Genomic DNA, 24,529 nt, shown 5'->3' on the forward strand with positions numbered 1-24,529 from the left:
TAACTTACCCACACTACTGAATTTCTATCAATTGGAACTAAAAGGTGCCTAACTAGTACAATTCCCACACATCATACTAATTATACTCCTACCAAAAACTAATGATTCAGGAGTTAGTGAACATCTCCGTTGCGTGAGGCAATCTGGTCTGCATCATGCTCAGGTTTGTGTAAGAACTCAACATCATACATTGAGGACCTTCTGCAGCATTTAATTGGTGTCTGTGTATCTGCTATAGTACAGTAGTTTGAAAAAATGAAAAGATCATGGTGACACTTTGAGACAAATGACAAAGAGAAGTAGAAAATTTATTGCAGTATTTGTTCCACCCCAAAAAGGTTATGAATCCCCTTTTAGTTTTATTACTAAGGTGACCTAAAACAACAAAAATCTATATTTACAAAATATCCTTCTGCAATAGGCCACATATATACTGCATGCGTAGTTCGAAATAGAATAAATTATATTCAGAGGACTCTGCCATTGTACAGCATGGACAAACAAGTGAACAAAAATAAAAAATATTTATTTTCTCTGTTTTTTTTTCTTTCAAATATCTAAAAGCTGGAAGGGAGAGGAAAAAAAAAAAAAAACAGGTGCTAGTAGTATAATAAATTCCAAAAACACTTTAATAAGAACATCAAAAAGACTAATTTCCAACATTCACTTAAGGTTTTATTATTTTTTTTACAGTTTTGTCTTCAGAGATATAAACATTGTTTAGCTTTTCTGTTTGTGTTAAACTATGATACATTGGGAGTAGAAACGAGCGACTAGAATTGGCTGCACAACAGCGAAGGAGCTCCCATGACAATGTTGACCAAACATTCCCCGCCCCCCCCGACCCCCTTCCAGGTCTCTCATTGTAAAAGCGTTCCAAGAGTATGAACTGGAGCCTATTATTTCCTCTCAATATGCCTTCTGGATTCTATATCCTCTCTGTACGTGTACACATACTCACAAAGATGAGCAGTCTCTCTCATATAATAATAATAATAACAATAATAATAATAAGTCCTTTTCAAAGAATAACTCATGTAAAAGTATGTAGTGTCTTGCGGTTTTCTTAGAAAAACGAGGAAGGGGAAGAGAAAAGGTGAGAATCCAGTGAAGTTTGGCTGTGTTGGTGGAGGCGGCAGGGGAGTGGATAGGAGAGGGAAATGGATTTAAAAAACACAAAAACAAAAAACAAAAGCACAGGAGCCATTAGCTCGCTCCTCCTTCTCGTGCTGCGTACAGCGATCGTAAAGTCTGCACTACTTTGTTGCTAAGTTTGTGGTTGCTGGTCAAGGAAATCTTCTTGTAAATGACGTCCGACTCCTTGATAGTGTCCACCCAAGGCACCAGTTTGCGGCCGTCGCGCTTTTTGGCCTCGGCCCATGGCCCCGAGTAGGAGCCAGCCATCCAATGGATGGCGTACCCATTGGGAGTCTTGTGGACCACGCGGGCAATCTGCGGCCGGTCCTTGTACTTGGGGCAGCACAGAGCGATCACGTCCATCACGTCTACCGTCTCGCTCATTCGGCCCGGATCCGACGGGTCGCCCGATCGTCTCGACTTCCGGGAAGACTATAGGGGAGAGGGGTCAAGAGGACAGTGATTGCACAATTAAGCAACTTTATGATTGCGGGAGAGAGAATATAAAATGGGAAAAAAAAGTGCTTAAATTGCAGACTTTCTGTGGACTCTGCTATTAACACCGGTTAAGCCATGACACTATTAGCCACAACTGCGTATGAGTCACAAGGCAGGCAGACAACCACCACCAGCCGAGGGGAAACAAGGCAGTTTTGCGAGGTAAATGAAACACCAATCAATCAATCAACCAACCAATAAATAATTAACCCCGCAGCTAGTAAAGTCGTTGTCCACGATAGTTGTAACTAGATGACTAAATTTGCCAGTCCTACCGAATGGGATGAATCCAACTTCCAACTGGAATGCAGCATTAGACCTTTAACATTAAGTTTGGGAAAACGACTTGCCCACATTTGCATTTGTTAAATATTACAATCATTTAGCAAGATAAGGTATAATACTAAGATGAATGATGTGGTGTTGAATAACTCAAGAAATGCTGTTTTTTTTTAAAATATATATATATTTCTTGAAATGGAGTGGTTTTGGACAAACGAGGAATCAGCCAGACAGTGTATTTCTCCATCAGTCTCACCCCTGGAATCCGCTCGTCACTGTCGCTGTAGTCGTCATCTGTCTCTGGCCCTGCCTGATTGCGCGGACTGGGTCCCAACAAGGGTCCCGAGCCTCCCAGCAGGGCATTTATGGCTTTGTTTCGGATGTTGGCGCTTGCCGACGCTTCTCCTTCTTCGTCTTCCTCGTCTGGGTCCAGATGTTCCATCAGAACCTTAAACTACATCCGGAGCAAATGTCAAAAGCCCTTTCAAGACAACGTGGAAGCAATTATTTTTATACGAGCTAACATTTGGACGTAATCTTTTTAATATAAGGGTCACTTCTTCTCTAGGAAAATATTCCTCAATTCACAGCCTAATTAAAAAAAAATAAAAAATTACCCTTTTGTCCAGTTCAAAGAAAAAAGTTTTACCTACCATTTTTACCCAGTTTTGAAATTCTCGTATTGATTTTTAGTGACTTCTCACATCACAAACTTGTAAAACCAATTTTAGACTTTGTCGTGCAGACTTGACCCAACATTAAGGGTTTTCCCCTAGTTAATCATCGCATGATAAACTTTTTATCCAATTTATTACATTGAAAACACAGCTTTACTCCATATAGTACAGCTAGCTGCATCTATAGAATATCTACGTATATAGTGGAGAATTTATTTATTTAATATTGTGATCAATCAATTTATGGGATATCAAAGAAGAGGTGCATTGTGCAGGTATTACTTTTGTCAACTTAGGATCACGATCCTCATGTTGTACTGCAATATCTTTAAATTGGAGTGCCTATAGCTTTGAAGGCAAAAGCTGGTACAAAATTGTACAACCTGTTATGTAAGATGCTACAGAGTAACACTTTTAAGTTACTGTCAATTACTTCCATCATCACTTACGTCGAGGTACTGTTTGACAATACGCCGTTTGACATCTTCTGTTAGCGTGGCGCGCGCCATGTTGTTGGCGATGAAGTCAAGGGTTTGTCGTGGGTGGAAGTAAATGCTGACTTTTCGGTTCACTGCCTTGTCGTACACTTTAGCTGACTCCGTTGGGGAGTACTTTTGGATTTTACTGTGGGAAGAGCAAGCACACAGGAAGCATTACAAACAACACCACGTGTTTAATACCAGAACTGGCAGAAGTCTCGTAGTGCATACCCGTCTGAGAATCCATACTGATTCTTCAGATGCTGTTTGAGCACCAGCAGCAATAGGATGCCTTGAACAGAGTTGGCAAAGTCCAAGAGGCTAGCGGGATTGTCGGGGAGACGTCTCATGACTCGTTCTGTATCGTCCACGTTCAAATCGTCCAGGTCTGATTCGGACTCAGAGTTGTCTGAGTCAGCGACTGGTTTTCTGGGCTTTTTTGGCATCTGCACCACGTTGTCGTCTTCGCTGTTGTGCCCCTTGTCGCTCCCAGGGGAGATGCAGTTCATTCTTTCCTCATCATCCTCCCCGTCTGATGTGCTCTTCCACTCTTTCACCTTCACCTTTTCTTTCCGCCTTGGCTCTTTTAACAGAAGCTGAACAGAGGGGGGGAGAAAAAAAAAAAACCCACATGAGCACAATGTGACCATTCATCACCAGTTGTGCTCATCCAGTGGAACCTTCAAAGTTTAACACAATTCTTCCGAATATTCTTTTCCCGCCCAAAATTGCTATCGGCCTCAAGGAAACCATATCGGTCGAGCCCTAGTTTCAATTTTGCCATCACTGGTACCAAAGCAAAAGCAAAGACTCACCAAGTTTTGTTGGCCAGTTGTGGCAGATAATTTTGGATGGACTAAAATTGTATCACTTTTAGAGGTTCCACTGTTTGTTTTTGTCCACCATATTTGGCCTAGCTTGATTACCTCTGTAAAGGTCTGAAGAAGATTGCTACCAGAAACTGACAGGCAGATGTCTATGTGGTGCATGATAAAGAGAGGTTCCTCCTGGCTCTGGTACGGGAAGTAGGCTAGGTTGTCCGCTATGAACAGCAACATGTTGACCTCAGTCTTCTGCGCAATGAAAAGGAGATGAGCTGACTTAAAACAAAAATCACAATGCTTGGCTTTAAGCTCCCAGGTTGCCAATACTCACGGCGCTGTCATCAAAAAGATTCAGCAGCGAGATGAGGAAGGCCCTCCGGTGTTGCCGGTTGGTGCGGATCATGGTGAAAAGATGGGAGCAGAGCGCCGAGTGGGTCTCGTCCTGCCTGAAACCTCGAATGATGGTCTTCCGAGACATCTCGATGGACTGCTGCAGGTTGAACGACATCTTCATCCCAGCCACAGCCTTCATCTGTACAGGAGAGAGTCAGGAGAAATGAAAAGAATCAATGAAAAAGTATGACAATGTTGAATCAGAACGAGTGAATTTAAATGAATGACTAATGCCAACTCACATGGATAAAACCTGTGTACTTCTTGTCGATTTCTACCAGTTGCTGATCGGCTTTGTTCCTCATGGTGGGCTCCGGGTCGGTTCCCATTGCAATCAAGTAAGGCACACACTGACGCACAAATGGGATGACATGTGTTTTTCACTTCTGTCTTTCAATATTAGGTTGACGATGGGGACCAAATCATTATAAGTGGCTTACCTGCACCGGATGGATGAGTCCCTGGTTCAGTGTGAGTGCGATGACGTTGAGCGCAAAGTGTCGTACACTGGACTGCGAGTGGAAGAAAGCCTCCAAAACCTGCTTCAGGTACAGTTGCATAATGGAGCTGCTCATCCCTGACGAGATATCTCCCATCTCCTTCAGATCCTCCTGTTTAGAAAGCTTTTTCCCTGTAAAGACACATTTCTCCCATGAGACAATCGAGCACCGAGATAGCGCATGAAGCTTTTCATTGGGTTGTGAAACGTACATTCTCGATCAGCTTCCTGCATCCTTGTGTCTTCCTCCTGGAGGTATGTTTGGAGGTTTTTGAGGATGTTGATTTTGAGGTTGATGGATGAGGAACTGTCAGCTAGGATGCCGTTGTACAAGGCCTTCACTTCAGGCACAAACATTTGGCTGGGATGCATGATCATGAGGAAGCCTGAAAGATGCGAGCAACAACATTTTGATATGGCAGGGTCAAAGCTCCTTGAACTTGAATACCACAGGAAAGGTCTTTGATTGCAATTGGCTAAGTAAAAATGTGAATATGTTAAACACTTCCCAAAAGTACAAGTTGAACTGACTGGCAAAAAAGATTTGGAGTTTTCTTCCGTGTAACATTTTAGACTTCAGTCCGGAATGTGGCGCAGTCTATCACTCAGCTAAACTAATGCAGTCGTGAAATCAGAATTCCAGAAAATATTATATAATCTAAGGCATGAATGTAAAACAATCTGCAGTAAATGAGTATGCCTGCTTGCTGTTTACAACCTCAAAAGATGGGTTTTGCACTTACCTAAGCCATTGATAGCTTTGGTCTTGACTTTCTCATCTTCATGCTTAGTGAAGTATAGAAGAAGCTCCAGAACCTTATCCTTGATAATGATCTGTACCCCACAAAAAGGTACATTTTTATGTCACCACGTTGTGTAATCCAATTAGGTGAAACAATGGCGGGGCAAATTCAGACTGATACTATATGGACAAATGTATTTAGAGATGTGACCATTACACCGTCTGGAGGTAGAAATAGACGGCGATATAAACATTTGGGCTACTTTCTGACAAGTTACAGTCCGAATCAATACCTGATTTACAATCATAATAAGTTTGTGCATTTTCTGTGCTGTCAATGTGAAATGATGTCCTGTTTCTGAACAATGGTAATTAAAAAATGTTTATTTAAAAAGAAATTGGATTTCTCGAGGAACTGGGGGAAAAAAAGGAGATGAAGACATGATTAAAATAATGCTTAATTACAGCACTGAAATGAACCCTTGACATATTTGGGGCTGTGGGAAAAGCCAGAAAAAAAGAGCAAGCATGGGCAGAACACAAAAAAGGGCTGATTTCATCAACACAATATATACAGTGTGTTGGCGCTATTTTTATCATCCACGGAGCGACAGTGTGTGGGTTGGTGGAAGCGTCACTCAGGTCCATGGTGAAAATAGCTCCACTAGGGTGTGCGATCAGGCTCTTTCTACAGTTCTTCGTCTTTGGGGTATTTTGACAAAACTACATGACAGAGGAATCAAGATCGCTGGGAACGGTTTAAAAGCAGTATAAATACCTTTGATGGGCCCTTGAACTCCTCCAGGTCAAAATCAAAGTGTCGACTCAGAGCACCCACAGTGAACAACGCTCGGAGTATTACAGGCTTGTTTGCTGCCAACGTTGTGCTGTTCGGATCTTCTTGATGCTGGCTTTTCAGCCTATTGAGTGTACCTGGAGGTAAAAGGGAGAACGCAGCCATGGTGAGCCAAGAAGTGCAATAAAAGAGACATTTTACACATGGAGAAATGTGTAGCTCACTATAGAATTTGTTGAAGCAGGCCCAGGCAAACTTGTAGTTGTGTGTCACTTTGTTGACGACAGCGCCCAAACAGCTTACACAGTTCTGCACCACCTACAGCAAAGTGGAACATAGTTATAGACCAGTGACTCCAAATATTTCCCGATGGGTAATGACACTATACAAAATAACAGTTTCGATTTCTCAAATGAAAGATAAAAAGTATTGATTGAACTTTTCACAATACTCAAACATGTGAATGCAAACTTTGCAACTGGGCTCAGCAAAGGTTTGAAAGTACTGAGCATTCATGTGGAGCCTCCTTAACGTACAGTCATGCCATATTTGAAGATGAGCTTCATGAGGTCCTCTTCTATGGTGGCAAGGAACGTCTCGCTGGGGTGCTCCATCAGAGGCACAACCAGCTCCAACATCTTTGCCACATTGCAAATGACCATGAAGTCATTGGCAGTCTAAATAAAACAACAGCACAAGAAGGTTTAGGTTTAAGAGCAATTCAAAGCAAGCGAATACGCAGAGAACTTATTGAGACAATTGGATACTTACATTACACTTGGTGGTTAGGTAAGGCTGCATGGTCATGGCGTGTTTGACCATAAGTTGGGCCCTGATCTTACTGAACAGGTACAAGGTAGTGATGCAGGCCACTAAGCGGGTGGAGTTCACACCCCTGCTCTCTGCATAAGAAAGACGAAACATTGACATTCATTCCGTGCAAACATATCGAGGTTAAACGCCTTAAAGTTAGTCAAAGTTCAAATTTGACCGACACTTCAGGTGAGACTTAGATGAGTGTTGGCTTTGGTAGCTGTTTTAGGCTTTGCCTTTTTTGACAGAGCTGCTTTACGTTTATATTTTAATCATCTCTCTATGTTTTAGTTTCAGTCAAAGAAAAGGCATTTAAGTCTAGTTCAGTGGTGACCAATCAAATTGAAACTGAGAGCTATTTCATAGGAATTGATTCATGTGAAGGGCTACAGTTTGATTCTGAAATAAATAGCAATAGTTCTACTACAAAGTTGCATGTTTTAGACACTCACCAGCTAAAAACCTGGGAATGTTCACAATCCAACAGTGGCTGACACACAAACTCATGAATTGATGTTAAGCGCAAAAAGCTTGCTTGCAGCTCGTTTTCCACAGTAGTTTTGTGGAAAAACGTGTCTAAGATATTGAATGAATTGATGTGTGTTGCGTTAAGTCAATATCCTCTGGAATAAGTAACGGTTGAATAAAGAACATTAATCAATGTACAAGCATAATTAGCTTTCTTACCTGCGAGAGACTCTTCGTATTTTAAGATGTGCTCCACCAGATTGTCCACCAGCTGAACGCAGGCCTTTTTGGCAGGTTTATACGCCGCATCTTCCTCGGATTTGAGAAGCTAACCCCCAAAGGGAAAGCACGGCGTCATGCTTAAAATTAAAAATGGCTTTGTAACCTGCCAGGGTCTTACCACAACACTTACATTGGAAAGAAGCTGCTCAAACCAGTCATAGCCGGTGTCACGACAGGCCGCAACCACATCAGTGATGTTGAGAATTTTTCTGGTCATGGTCTCCTTGTCGTGAGCCGGCGTAGGAGTGAACCATAACTTCTGGAATGTCTCATTCACCAATTTCTATAAAGAAAAGACATCAAATGTGATTTATGTAAATCTTTCAAAGCATGTTCGCAACCCAATGCAATGAAGTAAGCATACCTTGATCCCTTCCTCATCATTGACTCTGCGAATCATTCTGACGCACATCTCTGTGATTTTACTGAAGGTGGGCTGCTCTAAACAGATGTCTCTCAGGATTTTAATCACGCGCTTCCTTACACTGATACCTGTGTCCTGTAGAAATAAATGAAATTATAAAACACTACCTGAAGTATTTTTTAAACAGGAAGGGAACTCAATCAGATGCTGTTATAACAAAGTGGTGTGTTGGAGCATGTTTCAAACACTAGGAGGCAGTGTAGGACTGCAATGGAGAGTGAACTCCACGTGAACCCGATTGACTTCCATGACAACAGGCATAACAATATCGGTGTCATGCTTCCAGATCCTGGAAAGAGATCTTAAGAGCGTGCATTTGAAAAAAAGAAAATTCATTCCACTAATGATTGTTTAGTTTTTTTCTATAGGTGCCACATATTTCTGCATTTCAAAAAAGGGTGTAGGGTGGTAGTAATGCGACTGCACCACACTAGCTATTGAAGTGTAAAGGGGATTCTTATTTTATGACGATCCTGACAACGTTATGAACAATGCACAGCTTATCATGCTGTCAGTTAGCCAGCTCCAATTATATGATATAATATACAATTAGCAATTTATTGTTTTGAAATGGTTAATAATTAATTTCAAATAGAATAAATATATAATAATGAAACAAATTATTATTTTACATATTAATTGTTATCATTTTAATTTTAACCTCATCTATGAATGAAATGAATGAAGATCAAACGTGGCCCACAGTAACCTGGTAAACATGGATCGAGTGAAATCTTACCAGGATCCTCTCTATGAGCATGTCATAGTACTGCTCGGTGAGCTGCGGTCTGCTAAGCACAAACTTTCCCAGCAGCTCCACGGCTGCCTCTCTCACACTTGTGGAATTGTCCATCAAGCGGCCGTGAACTCCGCGCTGCATGTCGGACTGTACATGCAGAGAAAGTTGTGTCAGTTTACGACATGACAAGGGAAGGAAATTCAAATGGGGTGGTAGTCTTCAACAGGAACATCGACAAGTACCCTCGCCAGGATGCTGGGGTCTACAGCCACCACCTCTGACAGACACTTCATGGCTTTAGTCCTCACAGCTATGGCACTTTCTCCAAGGACTCGCAATATCTTAATTCAAACAAAACAAACAATAAGATTCAATAATGATAATTCAATGTTTTATTTTATTCCACTAAGCATGGGTTACGAGTCAAAAATTGTCAAGACACTTCAGCTCAGTAAGCACATTTTTGTGAAGTATAAGACGGATAAGAGAAAATCTGATGATGAGAACTGAGTCGAAAAATAACATTTATAGCAAAACCTGAATGCCACTATGTGATAAACATAGAGACAGGGTAGGAGTTTTCAATAATTACCTGTGTTAAATAAATATCAAAGCTTTGTGCAAACGGCCTCATGGAGGCCAAATAACGCACAATCAGACAGGAGTCCTCGTAGTCCACAGTGTCAGAGTTCATCCTGAGAGAGAGAGAGAGAGAGAGAGAGAGAGAGAGAGAGAGAGAGACAGAGAGCGAGAGAGAGAGAGAGAGAGACAGAGAGCGAGAGCGAGAGAGAGAGGAGCAGAAGATGTTGAAAGACTAACATGCAGCAAAAAAAACAACAACAACAGCAATCACATCACACAAGTGCGAAGAAATGTAGGCTTACTTTAGTATGGCGAAATGAGCTGGCGTGGTTTTGATGATGTTGCGTAGGAACTTCTTGCGCTTCTCAGCACGCTGCATGATCTCACCCGTGGTCTCCATCTCCTTGGCGTGTTGTGGCCCATCTGAGGAGTCATCCTCCTTTGGGTTCTGATTTCGCATGGACTTCTCCGCCTCTGTTGTGGCGTCCCGGAACCACTGGGCGATGTAGAACTTTCTGGCAAACTAGAAAGCAGTTTTCCTTCATTTCTTATCCTTTTAGATACTACAGTGCATCCAGAAAGTATCCGCTCATACATTAAGCTTCACTGAGGCCATCTTTGGTTCTGCTTAAAACTCACCACAAGCGAGGCATCTGTATCGGCATTGTCTTCCAAATAGTCCAGTAGAGCCTTTTGCAGTTGCTGGGTTTCATCACTACCCTGAGACTGTAGAAACATCACAGGGATAAATATTCAGCACATTTCAGTACATTTAACAACTATAGAGTTGTTGAACCTGTTGTAGAATACGATCAATCGACCGCTGGTCCATCTTGCTAGTGACTGCGTCCTTCCTCAGGCGAGCGGCCACTGTACCGAGGTAGTCAAGAGACGCCACTCGGAGTGCCATCTCTGTCTGCTTGTTGCTGAACTGGTGTACCTGGTGAGAATCAAACAGTTTGTTGGCTTGTGCAGCATACAGAATGTAAAGTACCAACAAACACAGGCCAAAATCATTTAACAAACAAATGAGCCGGATCGCACTAACCAGGAGTCTGCCGAGCAGACTGAGTAGCAGCTCGGCGGCGGGCCACTCTGGTTTGTTAACCGTCGAGAGGAGGTCCTGGACAAAGTTCTCAAACAGTGGCCGGTAATCTTCCTCTCCTTGCTTACTGCCACATCTGAGGAAGAAAACGGGAAATATACGGTGAGGCTAGAAACGGAACGTGAGGGAAAGTCTAATCACAATTTAGAAAATGGAACCTTCAAAGGTTAATGGCCCAGTTCAGTTCATTCAGCCGTCCAACCATTTTTTGTGTTGGAAGTGTGTGAGGGAGACATCCTAGCCACTGTGCCCAACCTATTTTAACCAACCTCCAGCGATTGACCAGTTGCGTGTTAACATCTTTATTGTAGCTCCTGTGTACCTCTTAAAAATGCCGCTCTGTGTTCCCTTTCTTTGATAAGGCCATGGTTGAATTGCAGATCAAACAAGCAGGCTTAAAATGACAGCTCTGATCGCTGGCTACTGCTGACCGCCATTTACTTTCCATTTTTCTCTTAAGAAAATGAATCTCTACCTGTCTTTTGCTTTGTGTTACTTGCCATTTTGACAAAGGTTTCATGAACGGGATGAATAGGAACAAAATTAGGATAATCGTTTATTTATTTTACTTTCAATTATATTCTTTTTTTTTTTTTTTTAAATTTGCATCCAGCATTACAGAAAGGACGGTGTTTTACTTTGGATGATTGAATAGTAAAATCTGTATTCTGACCAAAAATATGGAAATGGAGTTGCTTACTTTTTGAGGAAAACAGAAAGGAAGTTCTGCGCTGTTCGCATTGCCGTCTCATACGAGTTGGTAATCAACACATCTTGATCCACCTGAAAATAAATACGATGAAATAAAGTAAACAGCAAGAGCAACTGCGTTTCTGCAGCTGCCATCCGTTTTGCTACGTATACGACGTATACAACCTGCAGGCGCATGTGTAATTTCTCCTACCATGCTGTCATGCTCCTCAAAAATGTCTTTGTCGTTGGGTAGGTGGACCACACACTGAATGAGCTGCAACACCAAGGCAGTCACCATTTGGATGTACATGGGTTCTCCATCCTTGTCCGAGCTGTTCAACCTTGAGAAAGTATATACAAAGTATAGGATGAGTGTCGCAGCCTCACATTAAAAGCAGGGCCTGCTCTCATTGTATCTTTTCATACCGGAAATTCCTGAGGGAGCGTTTGCTGGTGGGCAGCCTGGCCAGTGACGTGAAGATCTCCTCTAGAATGAGCTGCCGGTGCTTCTCGTAACGCGAGAACACCTGAATGAGGAAATGTTTTAAGTGCGGTGTTTTGACACTTCTGGTTGGAAATTTGAAGTGTTGGTTTAGCGTAAACCGCAGAGCACTCACCGCAGTAACCAGTTTAATGGCGCACAGCTGCAGCTCACTGACATTTTCAACAAAGAATGGCGTGATTCCCATTGAAGAAACCTGGAGAGGGGGGTAACAAAAATGCAGAAAAAATTGCTTTTAGTGCGAGGAACCAGCAGGAACTGAATGAAAACAGTTGCAAAATTGGTAGATCACCAACAGGGATGAAATCGAACATCTCTTTAGGCCGGAATTGAAAAGTAATTGATTGCAATCAAGTATTAAAAAGTGAAAGTGGGATTTGTGATTGCTGAATTGCATCAAGTTATTGTAAGCATTTTTGTCTCTTAAGAGGTTACTTTCATTGCTTGTAAAATACAGAAAAGTTGTATGAAGCGTCAGTATGAACTCCGGAACAAACTACTCCAAATACAATGGGGAATTTAGTTTTGGGTGTCCTTTTAACCCTTGGGATATCACTGCATGTACTTAGGCACACACACACAAATTGATCTCAATATTTTTACCTGGAGGATGGTGGTGTCAGTGAGCAGCTGGATCTCGAGGAGCTCAGAGATGTTGCTTACGACATCACACACTTTGTTGTAGAGCATGATGATGACACGCTGTTTGTGTGTGGAGCATTTGGCACGCTTCGCCTTGGAGCTTAACAAGATACCTAGATGAATGATTAGATGGATGGATGGATGGATGGATGGATGGATGGATGGATGGATGGATGGATGGATGGATGGATGGATGGATGGATGGATGGAGAGCGATAGATAGATGGACAGATATAACAAATTGATTAGATAAATAGATAAGCTAGATATGATTACTTTCCCCAGACAGCAACTTTAAATGGCATAATGATCAGACAGTACAATCCTCACCCCCATGCGGGTCCACCCTGTAGACCGGGTCGTACTGTGGATAGAGCGTGTTCTGGAGATGGTACTTTGTATACTGCAGCACCCGCTCGATGACGTCCTCGATATACACGGCCTTCGGCATGTGCGCTGATGTCATGATGTTCAGGGCCGTGAGGCAGGCGTCAGCTGACTTGGTCACTCGCTCCATGATGAGGTCCCTCCAGAGCCTCTCCTCATCCTCTGCATCGTGGTCCTGACATTACAAAGAGAAATTCTTTTTTTTTCTTACCTCAAGAACATAAGTGAAAGGTCTAAGCTGTCTGTCTTCAAGCAGTTATTTATTTGAAGGCAATGTCTAATTGAAAGGAAGTCCTGTTGTCAGGGCAATAAATGTCATACTCTAATTGGCTCAGAGGGGGCTGTGCCTCATTTGCATGAGACAAGACCACTCTGTCAAAACAAGCTTGAAGAAAGGCTTGAAACAATACGTATAAACTTTGCCTAGGGCTGCACAATTAATCAAACATAAGTCGTGATGATTTTGGTGGCTACGAACTTAAATGCATTAAATTGTTTAATTAAATCGTTTGATCGTCTGCAATATTTACATTTGGAATGCATTGATAAAAAATGGTTATTCAATGGTTGATCATTTTGGCCATAATTGTGCAGCCTTAACCTAACCACCTGTTAATGATCTTACTTGTCTATTCATCTATTTGTGTGATGCCCAGTTTGAGACAATGCGGGAAGTGGGGACTCACATGGTTGATCATGGTAGAGAGCTTGGCTCCATCCTGGATATTCTTTTCTAGTATGTTGAGCAACTTCACCAGCTTGTCTGATGGGATCTAAAAAGAAACACAAGGAATATAATAATCTGATTTACCAAAGAAAGTAGCTGAAATGAACTAAGGATATGACTACCCTGCCGGTGATGCCCATGGCTTTGATTTTGGCAGATTCGCTGCCCAGCTCGTTTAATTGGTGTTTCCCAAGGAGCAGTTCCTGAGGTATCTCATCATCGTCTGCTGCTGGACACAACCCACATAGTGAGTGCACATCAAAAAAGAGATTCAACAGATAGCGCTTTGACGTTTTACCCATGGTGGTGAAATCAACATCCTCCAGGTTCTCCAGGATGTTGTCTATGCTGTTTGAGAACCTTTTGAACGTGGACGAGTCCATCAGTTCCTCTTGCGTGAGCTTAGGTTCGTACGCTTTCCGCTTCTTCTGCTTCTCCTTCATCTTCAATTTCCTGGCAACTGGTCAAGGAGAATTGTTATTCGGTTGCATTAGCCAAGACAAAACATGCCAAGCCAAAAGAGCGTGAAAAACGGGACACTTGTAAAAACAGACCATCGCTCATGCTGGGAGGAGGCGAATCATCTTCGGACGAGTCCCGGTAACGGCTGCCTGAGCCTCGCCGGCCCTCTTTGACACTACTTCTCCGGTGTTCGCCCGAGAACCGTCGTTCTCTTTCCTCAAAGTCCCATGACCTGTCTTTGTCCCGACGATGACGCTTCCTAGGGGCTGTGAAAATTTAAGAACATGTACCTTAAGACACATGGGTGAGTTACACTACAGAACTGAAGCTGGCGGGACGCATGTATTATCGGGGAGGCGTTTGTAAAACGCCATCACATCTACTTGAATCGTAATCGCCACAAAACATGACATCATCTTCTTTTAATTCAGCTAGACTGCTTCATTTGTCTCAGCAGGTAATCTAATGTCTGTGTGTAAACAACAGCAAGCAGTTACTGTTTTTTTACTTTGGAAAAGGAATGAGTCTTTGACGGTGGTGTTGATTTTAAAGGGGTCATATTTAAATTTGACTAATGGATGTAAACAAATATTTGGGTCTCTAGAATGTTGCTAAGTGTCAAGTTCAACAGCCAAGTCAATCTTTTGTGAGCTGCTTATTTCCTAAAATGTATGCGCAAGCTGTTCAGATTTTGCCAGACTGTGATTTCGCAATTCTGCTCATTTGCATCATACTGCCCCACACAAAGAATTTCCAGATTTCACGAATGACTTGGCAGCTACTGACTGGCTAAAGAATTTCCATTTTCAAGCAGCGGGAAGAGTGGTCAGTGTAGGGGCAGGGCGGGGCGGTGTTTGACCACATTTATGTGCTGCAAATGGGACTTGCGCGGATGCGCGCCACTAGTCAAGTGTAATTCAGTGGCTTGCCGATCAAGTGAGCGAAAATACAATAGATGTTTGAATGGGTACTTGTTTTTTTTTCCTTGACACTTTGGGTGAGTAATTGCCGCCTTGTTCCAACCCCTAGCTTCTCCCTGTGTCCTCAAGGCAACAAGAGCACACTCACCTTTGGTCTCCCTTTGGAGGAGACAGAACCGCCCACAGTGTGACAAGTGAATGTTAAGTGGGTAGTCTTCTTTATCCCTTTTTTAATCATTTAGACTGAAGAATATCAGAGACACTTGGTAAGTGTCGGCAAAAAATGCACAATTTTCTCATTTGACAAAGGGAATAGCCTGCCCGTAAGGTACAGTGCCGATAAGAGGGCCAGCCATTGTTTGAGCAAACAGAGTAAACCTCTAAAAGACAAATAGCTACAATGTTTTCACTGAACAGGAATCCAAATAGTTGACTCACATTCTCCATTTGCATCGTCATCCGAGCTGACCTCAGCGTATTTGGGCTTCTCGTTGGTCGTACTCCTTTTCCTCTTGTTCATTTTGACTCGTTCGCAAAGGGGCATGGTCGACTCAATCTCCGCGAGCAACTCGGGCGGCAGTTCCTTCAAAATGGCCGGATCCATGCCGCCTGGACAGAGGATAAGATCTCATTCGAGGCGGTACAGGATGACGACATCAAATCAGTTGACAGATTAGCAGTCGTTGGCGCTTTTCTTACTTTTGCCATATTTTCCCGGGGAGAAGCGGTTCTTCCCGGTCCTACTGTGACGAATGATTCTTTGGATCTGGTCCACCGAAAGCTTTTTCAAAACCACCACAGGCCTCGGCCTTTTTTCAAAGTCCTGCACCAGACCCAGCCGCTCCAGTTTCACCTTTGGCTGGCCCCACATGGGACTTTCAGGTGGAGCGCCACAATGCATGTCACGTTTAATCTGAAAGAAGAGAAAGCAGTTAGGGATGCTCTACATGCCGATCATTCTTAAAAACAAAAGCTCAGTTTGGATTTGGAATACAAACATATGAAATGATACAGTGTCAATTAGAGCTGTGCAATATAAAGACGTATATCGATCTATTGTACGATGTAATCATCTGTCGTATGTATTGTTAGATGCATCTTGTCTCTTCCTGTACCTAGTAAACATAATGGAATGCTATTTGAAGGACTGTTGAACTTATTTCAAATTGCTTGCACTGTACGGCATTCTTTGAAAAGTCGTACCGCAAAACAATTAATTGGTAATTGGATAGTTGTTTCATTTTACTTTTAGCACTCTACAATGCCATTAAAAAATATATTTCTATATTTATTCTCTAAGAATTGTGTCCATATTGCACAGCTGTAACATCAATGGTGCACACTGATGAACTAAGCAACTCATGTTAGTTTTCACTATAGCCTAGTGACAAATACTTCGATGACTACTTCAAATGAGAAAAAGTAGAGATTTAGGGCCCACGGGCCACAGGTTCTCCACCGGTGCGTTGATAACTGGGAAACTGCAGTGGAGTATTTTTATTTTTTTTTAGATTTGTGCCTTTTTGCTCACAACCATATAGACTGGATGCTCAATTTCCTTAAGAACACAAAACATCTACTTTGGAAATGGTTCAAGGCGGATTAATGTGTTAAAATAACCCCCAATACAAACCAAACGATCATACATGAGAAGACTAATGCGAAAACAAGGGAGAGCGGTGGCATGATTTCGTGAGATTGCAGGCAGTGACAACTGAATGATTGGTAGCTACTGCTGTTTGGGTCGATCCAGATCACCTTAGGGATCTGGAAGTTCTTCAGTGCGTCACTTTGTCCTCCCAGGAGGTGAGCGGGGAAAGAATCTGGAAGCTTAGCGCCAGATGGCGCGGCAGCCGGCTTGAGACCGTCTTGCCTATGGCTGCTACGACCAGGCTCTCCGACAGAGGACGCCCGAAAGCCGAATCTATCTCGGTCACTTCTCGAACGGGTATCGCCGGTTTCGCTCCGATGCCTCCTATCTTTGTCAGATTCCCTGTCTCTGTCCCGTCCATGTTCCCCTCGGCCCGACGACTTGGGCATCTCCGCCCGCCTGTCTGAAGACTTGTCATCGTGTCTGTGTTTGGACGACTCCCGAATGTCTCTTCTGCCATCATGTTTATCAACCCTGTTCTTGATGACCTCTGGTCGTCCGTCCGGTTTCAAACGCAAGGCAGTGTCAGAACCTTCTACGGCAGCGGGCCCGCAAGCAGGTTCTTCGGGCCAGCGTTGGGCCTCTAGGGCCGGGACAGGGGCAGCCAGACAGGGGTCAAGCTGGCCGTCAGCTCTCCCTGCCTGCTGGAGGTCGATGCTCACCATGAGGGGAGGACGACTGGCACCGTTGCCTGCTGCCGTGGCCTCTTGCGGGGTCAGTTTGCCAGCATTGCCCCCTCCTGCAGGTCCGCTTCCTGGGGCCCCAGTGGGACCACCGGGTCCCCCGGCACCTGGCTCCAAGGGAAAAGAGTCTTGTCTCCTCTTTTTCAGTGGCTTGTCTGTTTAAAAAGACAAACAAACAAATCCAACAAACAATATAGATTTCATGTTTCTATTTAACAAACCAAAAAAACTTCCCGACGGCCTGTGTACCTTTATCTTGGACTTCCTTAGAACACTTCTCGCTTGCCGCCTCTCGCTCTATCCGCTCGATTTCAGCCAGGGCGTCGAGCTCCACCTCATCATAAGGGGAACTAGGAGGCTGGAAACCAGCGGCACCCCCGGCCTGCTGGTGACGGGCTCCCAGGTTCTGCTGGAGAACAGGCACCTGTTGGAAGCCCAGTTCCGCCTCCATATTGTCTGAGTTGTGGTCCATGCCTGGCACAGTATCACCTGAAAGATCGGGCATTGATTACTCTGCTCATTTCTTGAATATTGTCGATACTCAGCGTGCGTTTGCCTACCTGATGGATCGGACTCATTCGACTTGACCCGGGACAACTTGAGCGTGAGTTTGGTGGAGTCTTTGTTTGGCGAGCTGACAATGTCATACATGTCTTTCTCTTCTTTCACAGCGGGAATCTTCCTGCGTTGCTGAAGATGCTGTTTCTGGTCGAGTCCCCCCTCCCTCGGCGACGGCGCATACGGAGGTGGCGACTGCAGAATCAGCGGAGGACGGGAACCCGCTGTGAGGCAGTACAACAAAAGAAAAAACAAAGTGAAGCCCACGCCAACTAAATAAACACATGAATCCCATGTGAAAGCAATGTTGGTCCCCAATTCATTACGTTTGGGTGTCCCTTCACCCGCTGCTGGGGAGCAGCCGGACTGCGGCGACCTCAGAGGGAACGACGGATTTCTCAAGGCGGAGTCCCCCTCCTGAATAAAACACACAGGGCAGATTTAAAGGGTTTGTGTACAGATAGTTGCATGTCTGGAGTGCCTTCCCACTTACCAAGTCAATCTTTTATTTTTTTATTTTTTATCTACCAATTTCTGTGAGTAAGCCCTTCTGCACTTGCGACCCACTCTAACATAACGGTGGGACAAGTTAACATTAAAAACAGAGTTTCTCCGCCTATAACAGCTTCTTAGACCCTAGTAATGCCCGCGTATTGATTTTTCAATCCCCTTTAGCAACTTTTTCTCTAAGACTTTTTCTGTCAGGTTTATTCAGAAAAATCCATTGGGACTGAAACGTTTATCGTACCTCACTGCCGAGCCGGTGCACGATGTTCAAGTAGTCGTCAGTGCCATGCCTGTCTGGGTGATGGTTGGCAGCATTGATACCTGATACCTTGCCTTCGTGGATGTTTCGTATACTTCCCGGAACCATTGGACTGGCCACGGACACTTTGAGAAAGCAAACACATCACATTATAGTGTTGTAAAATCCTCAAAAGCTAGTTTATGCTTCAGCCTAAAATAATTTGAATGGGTCGAATGGAATTGATTTTATTTGAGCACAGTATCAGAGTAGCGACTGCCATTTAATTTTGAAGTAGGCAGCCTGTGATCATGTTGTCTCTCGCTTAACTTCCCGTTGCTTGTGTGAAGCAACAACGAACATTGAACGAAATTGTAATTTTTTCTCATGGTGATATTTGTTACCTTTTACAACAGTAAAAATGTTATATTTTTGTTATAATGAATTTGAAAATATGGTCAATTTGCATCGATTGATCACACTAAGCTACGGTAACAGTCTTAACAGTGCACTGAGCGCCAACTTTAAAATAAAAGCCTAACCAATCACGACATAGACAATGTCTTGTTAGGCTTTTATTTTGGTGCTTGCGTTGCGTAGCACGTTACCCAACCTTTGTTTATAGACATTTTTGCTATTACAAAAAGGCGATTTCTTAAATCACAAAACAAATGGAGGAACTTGTGGTTGATGATGACTCACCTTGCTGTATCTGTTGATGTTGGTTGTAGCTGGGTGGTTGTTGGTGGGGGTACTGCTGGATGTAACCAGGGGCGGGGCTCTGGGGTGTGTATGGACTGGGAACTGGACTGTTTTGCTGGCCCAAGTATCTACTACTAGAGCCAGTCTGGGGGGGCACAAAACGACTAAAAGGGGAAAAGGAAAACAGGGCAAATATGAGCAAGAGCACAAATGGCACATTACAGAGAAATTGTATTTTTTACAGATTATTGATCACCACGGTTTAATTATTGATTTGTATACAGATATTTGGAAGTGCCTGCCTACCAATCGAGTAAACATAAAAAGTACAAAAAAAACATGGCCAGTGCTTGATGCTGATGACAGTCGTGACTCTGACAGTATAGGTTCCGAATTTAAAATCAAAACAAAGCTGTGTTTCATTTTGATTTGGATTCCATTTCAACTGGATGGTGATCACCTACCTTGAAGGATTGGGAGAAATTGCCGCCGGCTGGAAATTTGCCGACTGGGCCGGACTATGCATGGAATTTTGGGTGATCTTGTACTGTTGTACCATCGGCTGCTGCATAACATCTGTTCAAGGAAAGATGAGGAATCATTGAGACGCTAAACTTGGAGTTTACAACTCCACTGAAGAGTGATGCGGTTCGAGCAGCGTACTTTTTTCCCTGAAGATGCCAGGGTTTCTGGCCAGCATGGTCTGCAGCAGCAGTGGCGCGTCTCCCTCGGGCTCATCGCTTCCCAGGTTGTCCTTTAGCTCTCTGCAATAACACATAACAAAAGGTGCAGCTACTTTGAAGACTTGAATGCTTATGGGCTTATCAAATACACCAAACAGATATAGGACACGTTAAATGAGGTAAATGATATTATGCGCTCTGCCAATTTTGCACCAGCTAATGCTAACGTCAGCGCTCAATCATCCGTAACAGCAAGAATAATTTATAAATGAACACTATGCATTAAATGGCAATACCACTCACGACCCTCTCATGGACCACACTGGAAAACCAACATCAACACTTCTACGGGTTGGAAACCACTTCCAGCGCCCCACTTTTTAATTGCTTACATTTTCTCAAAAGATTTACACTCATCTCGAGAATGGTCATTTTGGTCGGAAAAAGTCATAAATCCACTGATTGGTGGAAAATTCTCATCCCTGCCAAAACCAGCTGATAGCGACTTCAGCTCATTGATGACCCTAATAAGGCGCTCAAAGGATGGCAACTAAGATTATTTAGGGGGCCTACATAATGGACAGATTTTTTGTCGTGGCCACTTACATGTGCTCTGTGGAAACCTGGTTGAGGCCATGGGCAAGCTGGGAAGCTAGGTTTTCGTCCCGGCAACCCAGTAGACAGGTGACCTCCTCTGCGATCCTCCCATTGTACAGGAGGCTCTTAGTGGTGGTGGCGGGGAGTGGGGACGGAAGGGGAAGCTGGTTCAACACTGGAACAAGAGACGAAGGAATAAGATGACAAGTGCTCATCAAGAAGGACATTCATCAACTGTGTGCTAAGGCAGGGAATGTTGGGCGTCACTCACAGTCTGTCAGGCTAGCGATCCCAGCAAGAGTGGTGATGGGAACATGAGGCATATCCCCATTCATGCTTGAGGTGAGGGTGGGGGGGGAGTGTGTTGATACACAGGTAGATCGGGGGGGCCGATGGATGACACCTGTCCTCACATCTCCTGACACCTGAGGGAGGGAAATCAAGATTTAAGAGTTGATTTGCAGCGAGTCGCCAAAGTCCTGTACAGCAGAACAACTAGTTGTATCTAATTGATCAAAGGATTCCGTTTGTACTTTTTCTTTGGCTTTTTGTGACACTTACTTGTTAAGCAAAGGCAACTTGAGCAAGGTATCAAGAAAAGAACGCAAGACTAGAATGTACACTAGGGGTCACTGACGTGGTGCCCACGGGGAGCTTGGGTCACCAGTGCCAAGAAGTCGCTCTCACTTTCAAAAAGGTTGGCAAACCCAAATCCTGTATTCACAAATTATGTGACATACTAAATGGACACCATTATGCGTCATTCACGTCTGTAAATGAGTTCTACTCCCGTTCAGAATGATTTCCACCGCCATATCGCTCCCATTTTGGAGGTCAGGTACATTAAATAAAGTTGCATTTTACCATTACTGAACAGTTTGCCTTCTCCTTTCACCTTCCAACTGAATAATCCCACTCCCGTCTGCTCCTGTGAACTTTTTATCCTTATCCTGCAATTTTACTGCTCTTTTGGAGTAATGCAATGATGAAACATACAGTACTTACAGAAACAGTTTGCAAAAAAATGACTGCGCTCATAAATAATCACAAGGATCAATTAGCATTAACTATTGCCACCATACCTTGTCGAAGAATGCTGTGCCGTCGCAGGTAGACACAGTGACATTTCAGATGAAAACAAATCTTCCTATGATCTGTTAAAATAAAATAAACATTGCATTTAAAGGGGTTTGAGTTTATGACAGAGTTCTGACAGCATCAACATAAACCAAATTTGCGCACAGGTCCGAAACCGAATTAAACTTGAGATAGGGAAAAATCAAAAAGTTATCTATTTCAGTTGATCTTTTTGGATACAGTATATTTCTTTGGTTTGTTTATGTTATCTAGTTCAGTTTCTGGCTGAAGCAGCGCAGTCCATTTTTTTTTAAATATATTTAACGCTGAATGTTTGTGGAAACATGAAAGGTTGACGCGATAAAGCCACAGATTTGTCGGCATTATTCTTATCTGACTTAGGACTTACTGACTGTATGCATGTATGTATAACAAATCTGTAAATGTTTATTGTAAAACAGATTAATTTATTGTTTGTTTAAAATGGATAGGTAGAGGACCTCGGAAAAAAATATTGCATAATAAATCGCTATTACATTATCGAAGAGGGGAAAAAAAAAATCTGAATTATATTATATTTCAAAATCATTCAAGCCTATCACTAACCTGGGCTCATGCAGTGAAGAAATAATCACATTAAACATTTGTATGAAAAACACTTCTCGGCTATTTACAATAATGGAACCTTGAAAAGCCATGTCAGGGCCATTGTAAACTGAAGACCCTCACACCACGTAATCTTACTTGAGGATTCCACCTATGCATAATTAACAGGATTACTCTTTAGTTGTAAAAACAGAATTTTTTTTTCGACACATATAAGGTGTTACTTTTTTAAACACTTGACGATGTAAAATAGTGCAATAAATGAAGTTGACGTCCTTTAACAGTTAACATTGGCCGAACCAAAGGGTAAATAATCTCACTTGGTCATTATACAGAGTTCATTTTATTTCTAGACTTGGGTGACAGATAAATTAAAAAGCCCTAAATCGACTTCCTTAAACATGTCACTTAATCTGGGGTGATTTAGTTTGCTTTCACTCCCTTTTTTTGTTACACCTGCATACCACTTAAACAGTACCAACTTCGTTTAGAGGGGTGCATAACGGGGTGATACATTGTACTTTAGTTGTACTCAACAGAATGACGCAAAACACGCCCGCGAGCCACTCTTAAGGTTTTGACTAAAATGCAATTTCCTGTTAAAAAAGAAGAAATCAAACAGTGTTTCGAGAGGAAGAAATCGAAGCTTCTGCTATATTGGTATACGTACCCCGCAAACGCAATGTAAATGACGCAAATAGCCCAACGACTTGCAATAAAATGCAACAAGTACGACAAACAACAGTGTGATTCCAATTGTTATGTGACCGAGGTGACGCTCACAAATCGGCAAGAGTTAGAAAAGCGAGCAACGGACGAAGAATGAGGGGAAGGGGAGCTGTTGTAAACACGAACTCGTAGTAGCACGTCTGTGGGGTTCTCCCACACGGAGCTCGACGTGTGGGCCAAAGATGACAGCTGGGAGACTGACAGGCGAGGAGGCGGCACAAAAGGAGAGCAGATGCACAGTGAATGGTGGCTGTCGTCAACATCACCGCTCCACAAGCGTAATATTACTAATAATAATTCGATGAGATTTAATCGGCACACGTTAATGATAACGCCAAATTAGACAGTCATTGTCAGCTATATGTAAGCTTCAAGTTAGTACTTAGACCAAGTTGTTGACTAAAGCCAGAAGTCCGAGCTCGCCGCGATCACTTAAGCGGTGGAAAAGAGCTCACTCCGCGGGTCGGCTGGGTGGTTTGTCCGGTAAGGCTAACGCTGACTAGCTTTGGATGTTATGAAGTTGGCATAATAATAAAACGCTGGAGTCGAGAGCGGGGTATGGGAGCAAAACGACGAGGGTAAAATGTGAAGGGCTGTGTCGTGTTTCGGGGGGAAACGGCGAGGTTGTTTGCGTACGCTGCGGGAACAGGTCCGCGGGCTTCGACGAGTGACATCCAGCTTCGAGGCCGTGCGCCTGGGCAAGAGCGAAAACACACCTAGCTAGTTAGCCCCGCTAGCATCCATCTCCTTCCCGGTCGGCGATTAACGACGCCGTGGGTGGCCCCCCTCTCGAACACAACTGTTTTGGTTAATAAATGCGGAATTAGTAAAAAAACTGGACTGCACATAGGTGCGTGTATTTACCTTCGGATGAGGCGCCCTAAGGGAGGGGAATGTTTTAGCCTGGATTTGTGTCCGTATCTCTAGCTCCCCCTTTCTTCTCCTCCAGAAGAAAACTCGGATTGGCTCTGCCGAGCTAGCCCCGTTCGAGCTAGGTGGCTAGCTCGCTAGCTATCAACAATAATCCGGGGTCGGGCTCGGTTCGCTCCTTCTTCCGTCACACAACTCGCGACCGAATTATTTGCACGTTTATCAGGAAGACGAACGTCCTTTCTTCGGCGTCGCGGTTGACCTGTGCAATGAGCGCGAGCCACTTGTTTTTTTTTCCGAGCGTAAAAAGGAGAAATGTTGCGATTTGTTGCGATCGGCCGAAAGAGGCTCTCCTCCTCTCGTAGAACAAAATGCCGACCGGAAGTGCCGCCGTCTGACTTGAGCAAAGCTCTCACGAGTGACTCCCTCCATCGGCGCCAAAATGAAATACCACGCAACGGGACTCCTCGATACGCTAGAGGGCGATGCAGGACAATATTATAAACCCACAGTCATGTTTATAAAGTCACACTTTAAATCCACTTCATTTTTTTT

The 24,529-nt window shown here is 43.5% G+C and overlaps 1 protein-coding gene across 4 annotated transcripts; it reads right to left on the bottom strand.

The window, feature by feature from the left end:
* Positions 1 to 287: 287 nt before the first annotated feature.
* On the bottom strand, positions 288 to 24,358 carry LOC133154856 (nipped-B-like protein A). Of its 4 annotated transcripts, XM_061279890.1 has the most exons (49): positions 23,969 to 24,358; positions 23,821 to 23,903; positions 21,775 to 21,846; positions 20,964 to 21,117; positions 20,702 to 20,867; positions 20,076 to 20,176; positions 19,877 to 19,988; positions 19,413 to 19,576; positions 18,714 to 18,856; positions 18,292 to 18,382; positions 17,968 to 18,189; positions 17,657 to 17,896; positions 16,832 to 17,562; positions 15,773 to 15,986; positions 15,512 to 15,682; positions 14,246 to 14,419; positions 13,990 to 14,151; positions 13,814 to 13,920; positions 13,651 to 13,737; positions 12,908 to 13,139; positions 12,539 to 12,690; positions 12,051 to 12,131; positions 11,860 to 11,960; positions 11,645 to 11,774; positions 11,441 to 11,523; positions 10,684 to 10,816; positions 10,432 to 10,575; positions 10,275 to 10,361; positions 9,938 to 10,158; positions 9,646 to 9,748; positions 9,296 to 9,394; positions 9,054 to 9,200; positions 8,255 to 8,389; positions 8,021 to 8,173; positions 7,828 to 7,936; positions 7,099 to 7,229; positions 6,864 to 7,004; positions 6,552 to 6,645; positions 6,310 to 6,464; positions 5,533 to 5,623; positions 5,002 to 5,175; positions 4,731 to 4,921; positions 4,533 to 4,640; positions 4,229 to 4,429; positions 4,000 to 4,146; positions 3,305 to 3,669; positions 3,044 to 3,218; positions 2,174 to 2,371; positions 288 to 1,569 (listed from the first exon to the last, which is right to left on the bottom strand). In XM_061279890.1, exons 4-49 carry the CDS (start codon positions 21,025 to 21,027, stop codon positions 1,207 to 1,209), a joined length of 7,593 nt encoding a protein of 2,530 aa, XP_061135874.1. In that variant the 5' UTR covers positions 21,028 to 21,117; positions 21,775 to 21,846; positions 23,821 to 23,903; positions 23,969 to 24,358; the 3' UTR covers positions 288 to 1,206. The 4 variants fall into 4 exon arrangements, with proteins under 4 accessions (XP_061135874.1, XP_061135876.1, XP_061135873.1 ...); XM_061279892.1 differs by lacking the exon at positions 23,821 to 23,903 and having other exon boundaries at positions 13,814 to 13,917; XM_061279889.1 differs by lacking the exon at positions 23,821 to 23,903.
* Between the last annotated feature and the right edge of the window lie 171 nt (positions 24,359 to 24,529).

The sequence above is a fragment of the Syngnathus typhle genome, linkage group LG5, assembly GCF_033458585.1.
Source record: "Syngnathus typhle isolate RoL2023-S1 ecotype Sweden linkage group LG5, RoL_Styp_1.0, whole genome shotgun sequence".
NCBI lineage: Eukaryota > Metazoa > Chordata > Actinopteri > Syngnathiformes > Syngnathidae > Syngnathus > Syngnathus typhle.